Source organism: Setaria italica, chromosome III (assembly GCF_000263155.2).
Source record: "Setaria italica strain Yugu1 chromosome III, Setaria_italica_v2.0, whole genome shotgun sequence".
Lineage (NCBI taxonomy): Eukaryota > Viridiplantae > Streptophyta > Magnoliopsida > Poales > Poaceae > Setaria > Setaria italica.
In genome coordinates, this window is record NC_028452.1 from 21,367,775 (window position 1) to 21,372,856 (window position 5,082).

The 5,082-nt window shown below is 48.0% G+C and overlaps 1 protein-coding gene across 1 annotated transcript in view; it reads left to right on the forward strand.

Annotated features, from left to right (window-relative positions):
• The first annotated feature begins 4,378 nt into the window (after positions 1 to 4,378).
• The window catches only part of LOC101765377 (probable manganese-transporting ATPase PDR2), a 10,555-nt gene continuing 9,851 nt past the window's right edge, over positions 4,379 to 5,082 (forward strand). Inside the window, exons 1-2 of the mRNA XM_012844818.2 lie at positions 4,379 to 4,526; positions 4,613 to 4,896. Of these exons, the coding sequence (XP_012700272.1) occupies positions 4,648 to 4,896 (249 nt within the window). The 5' untranslated portion in view covers positions 4,379 to 4,526; positions 4,613 to 4,647. The remainder of the gene's footprint in view (positions 4,527 to 4,612; positions 4,897 to 5,082) is intronic.

Here is a 5,082-nt window from a genome sequence, read left to right on the forward strand (position 1 = left end):
TTGTGGTTTAGTGCTAGGTTGTGACACTAGTTCTAGGGATTTAAATGTTTCTTTGATAAAGGCTAAAGAACTTGCACAAATAGCTTTGAGTAAGGCAACGAAGAAGTTCAAAATCAAAGAGGTAGAGCAGGCTGAGAAGATGAGAGAGAACACCACAGACCTTGCACATGAGAAGAGTGTTGATGATCAAACGGTAGAGGTAGCACCGCACAAGACAACACATCCTCCCACCTTTTGAGGGGGAGGAGGACAAACAAGAAGAGTTGGTTTTATCAAAGAGGATTCTTTTTGGAATATTAGAGGCCTAGGGAAAGTAGTGAGGAGAAGACAACTAGTAGAGTTATGCCAACAACACAACTTTGACTTTATATGTCTACAGGAAACTATCAAAGAGTCAAACACTTTAAGAGAACTGAACAGCTTTAGTAGAGGTTTTGAGTTTCACTGGTTCTAGGCGCCTCCTAGAGGGCACTCCGGGGGATTGCTCATTGATGTCTGGAAGGAAATAGTAGAGGTTCTTCAGGAAGTGGCGAGTTCTTTCAAAGTGTAACGGTGAAGATGAAGGATGATAACTTTAAATGGGAATTGGTTAACGTATATGACCCAGTACAAGATGAGAGAAAAGACGACTTCTTGTAGGAAATTCAAAGCAAAATTCAAAACTGTCAATTTCCAATACTGATTGGAGGCGATTTTAACATGGTCAGGAGAGTGGAGGATAAGTCGACGGGGAATGTGAATGTTAGGTTCATGAATGCTTTCAACGGTTTGATCTTGGATACTGAGATGAGGGAGCTTCATAGAAGCGGTAGCAGATACACCTGGTCAAATATGCAAACCACCCCTATACAGAACGTGTTGGACATGATTTTTGTGACCAACCCTTGGGAGGACAGATACAATCTGGTGAAAGTGCAAGTGATAACCAGGATTGGGTCAGATCATAATCCATTGTTCCTAAACATAAGCAGTGAGCAGGTGCCACACCCCAGATATTTGAAGTTTTACCCCAGTTGGCTTAAACAATCTGGCTTCAGGAATTGGGTGATAGAGAGTTGCCCCGACAAATACAAACATAAAGTGCTTGACCATTGGCATATAGTTTCGAGGAAGTTGAGGAGTGCTATGAAAGGGTGGGGGATGAACTATGAGAGTGAGCGGAAGAAATAGAAACATAATATGTTGAGAGAGATTCGATGGATTGACGAGCAAGCTGAATAAAAGGTGCTAACTAGCCAAGAGTGGGAGCTCAGATATAACTTGGAGAGAGAGCTCCTAGACATATACGCAACTGAAGAGCTATATTGGTAGAAAAGAGGAGGGGAACGATGGCTCTTGGAAAGAGACAACAACACTGCATATTTGCATAAATGTGCTAATGGAAGAAGAAGAAAAACAACAATCAATCCTTAGAAAATGGAGAAAAGATAATCACAGATATGAGAGAGCTGAGAGAGCATGTCACTGAATACTATAAGAAACTCTTTGGACATGAAGAGGTAGCTGATATACACTTGGCGGGAGATATGTGGTTAGCAGACAAACAGGTGTCTGCAGAGGATAATTAGGAACTAACCAAGAGTTTCACCTTAGAAGAACTTGATCAAGCGATGAAAGAAATAAAAAAACAGCACGACCTTGGGTCCGGATGGATTCTCTGTAGAGTTCTTTAAGGAATTTTGTGCTTTGATTTGGGAAGACATCAAGGGAATGTTAGATGATATGTGGGAAGGTACCCTGGACCTGTGGCGCCTAAACTATGGAGTGATTATCCTAATACCGAAACTGAAATTACCAAACAACATTAAACAATTTAGACCTATCTGCCTTTTGAATGTCATCTACAAAATCATTACAAAGGTCCTAACCAAAAGACTCACAAAAATTGCTCCCAAGATCATCAGCAGAAATCAAACTGCCTTCATCCCAGGATGAAATATTCTAGATGGAGTGGAGATCCTTCAAGAAGTTCTGCATGAGCTGAAAACTAGACAAGAAGAGGGGTTATCCTTAAACTAGACTTTGAGAAAGGGTATGATAGAGTTAGTTGGCAATTTCTGAAAAAGGTGCTGATCAGGAAAGGTTTCTCACCACAGTGGACTAACTGGATTATGCAGGTGGTCAGAGGGGGGAGAGTGGCAATTGACATTAACGGTGAAAGAGGAGAATTCTTTAGGAGCTATAAAGGCCTGAGGCAGGAGATCCACTATCTCCTTTACTTTTCAACCTTGTGGGAGATGCTTTGTCAGTGATGTTGAGCTCAGCACGTAGAGCTGGAGATGTCCAGGGGCTGGTGCCGCACAGAGAGAATTCCCTATTTGACACCAGAAAAATGACCCGTTCTTTTCTTAGCCCTCAAAAAATTTTCGTTCCCTATTTGAGACCGAGTTCAACTTTCATTCCTTATACCACATTCTGTTGGATTTTCCATCCGTGAACCGTTAAGTGCCCTGTGAAAAGACGATTTTGCCCCTGTGGGCCCCACCACCCTTCTTCCTCCTCTCCTCTCCTTCTTCCTCTGCTCCACACCGGCCTGCCGGCTGTCGTGCCCCCGTGGGAGGCCGAACCCCGTCGGCCACCGGGCCCCTTGGGAGGCCGCGCGCCACCGTGGGAGGCCGCTCGCCGCCGACCGTCGTGCTCCTCTTCGCAACTGCTCCTGCTGTCGTTCCTACTCTCCGGTGTAGCGGCGACGGGGACGACAATGCGGGCGCCGGCGGGGTCAAGGTTTGGGTCCTCGTGCTCCTCTTCGCACTGCTTCTGCTGTCGTTCCTACCCTTCGCGGTGCGGCGCGGCGGCCCGACGCCCTGGGCTGGAGGCAGCAACGGCAGAGGAAGAGGAGGGGAAGGCGGGGGCCAAGGGTACCACCGAGGCGGGATCAGCTTCAAAAGCGGCTGGGACATCGTCAACCTCTACCTCGTGCTCTTCGCCATCCTCGACGGCCTCCTCGGCTGCGGCGGCGGTGGCAACGGGAAGTCCTCCTCCGGCGCGGCTTCGGCGGTGGCGGCGGCCAAGGGCGACCAGCAGGATGTGTCTCTCGCGCAGCCCGCGGGGGACGTCACGGCGGCGAGGAGGGACTCGGGGGACTAGGGGGAGGGACTCGGCCCGTTCTTGCCCCGCACCAACAACCATGCGCACACGGCGGGGATCCGATGGATGAAGAGCAGCCGGCGGCCGGCGGCACGCGGCCTCCCATGGGGGGCGCGGCCTCCCAAGGGTCCTGGCGGCCGACGGGGCTCGACCTCTTGCGGGGGCACGACAGCCGGCAGGCCGGTGTGGAGTAGAGGGAGAAGGAGAGGAGAGGAGGGAGAAGGGCGGTGGGGCCCATAGGGGTAAAATTATCTTTTCACGGGGCATTTAACGGTTCATGGATGGAAAATCCAACAGTGTCATATAAGGAATGAAAGTTGAACTCGGTATTAAATAGGGGACCAAAATTTTCTGAGGGCCAAGAAAGGAACGAGTCATTTTCCTGGTATCAAATAGGGAATTCTCTCTTTTATTAGTTGCATTGGACATGGCACGGCAAAATGCTAAAGCAACATATTGCACTTTGGTTAGGTAGGATTATAAGAATATGATCAGTAGTTTTGTACATATATGATAAGTTCAATTACGATACATTTTAGTATAAATGGAAGAAAATAATGTCCCAGAATAGAGAAGAAAATCTTCCTACCGAGCAAAATATTTACATTTGGCCAAGATACTCAATGAGAGAGTTGAAATTGATTTTCTATTAGAAGAGTAATTTTTTAAAATTTAAATGTGTAAAAAACTCAAACATCTTCATAAGTTTTTTCTAAAAAAATCTAGACATATTTTGGGATAAGAGGAATTCTCCCACAAGAAAATAAGCAGGGCTCGCGAAAACAAGCTCTCCAAACATCCAATAAATCTATTATAAAGAGGTTTCATAAATTTTATATAAATTCATATAAACCACGTCATCAATGACAAGAAATTTCTGTCTTAAAACTGCTTCGACCAGTTAAGGGAAAAATAAACAAAATTGAAAGTTGAGGTACCCACGCTAAGGTCAGTCTCAATGCACAGTTTTATAGGGATAAACTTCTCTCTCGTTTCATAAAATTATATCATTTCTCTCCACATAAAAATCTTGCTAAATCAGCAAAATTGCTAATATGATATAGAAATTAATACTGATAAAACTCCCGTTGAGACTAACCTAAAAAATCCTAGGGTTGAGGGATAAAAAAATAGGTAAATCGATGAGTTATTCCTTTTTAACTTTTGCATCTCCAAACAGTTCAGTTTGTCTACCATCTGTTTGGCTGGCACAAACTTTGCTTAAATTACGAAAGGAAAAGAAAAAGAAAAGTCTCGAGAATTCAGATCGACGTGGGATTCCGCACCGTAAAACCACTTGCAACGCCAGGTTGAGGACGAGCCGCAGAGCAGAGACGCGCAGCGAAGCAGCAGCGGCGACAAAGCCCTCCGTCGGTCGCGTCCGCCGCCGCCGCCGCCGCTCGCGGCCCGCCGCTGCCGATCGGACCCCGTCGAGCCGAGTCGGTAAACCCTTCCCAAATCTCCAACCGTGTCACCTGTCTGATCCACATCCGGACCCGATCTGAGAGTCCCCGCGCCTCCGCAGCGCTCTCCCCCGATCCGGGCGGCCGCGGCGCCGGCATGGCGCGGTTCGAGGTCAACGGCAAGTCGGTGCAGGGCGTGGACCTACTGCGGCGGCGGTACTGGGCGTCGCGCCTCGACTTCTGGCCCTTCCTCGCGCTTTACGCGCTCTGGCTGCTGCTCGCCGTCCCTGCGCTCGACTTCACTGACGCGCTCATCGTCCTCGCCGCGCTCTCCACCGCCCACATCCTCGCCTTCCTCTTCACCGCCTGGTCCGTCGACTTCCGGGCCTTCGTCGGGTACTCCAAGGCGAGTTGTCTCACATGCTCCCAAACCCATCTAGCCAGCATTATCCGTATCTGTTTGGGCGCTTTAGATTTTAGGTATGAACGACTTAGGGGGTGTTTGGGAGTCATGTGCTAAATTTTAGCACATGTCACATCGGATGGTCGGGCAGTTGTTGGGAGTGGTGGACAAGGGGTAGGTAGGGATCTA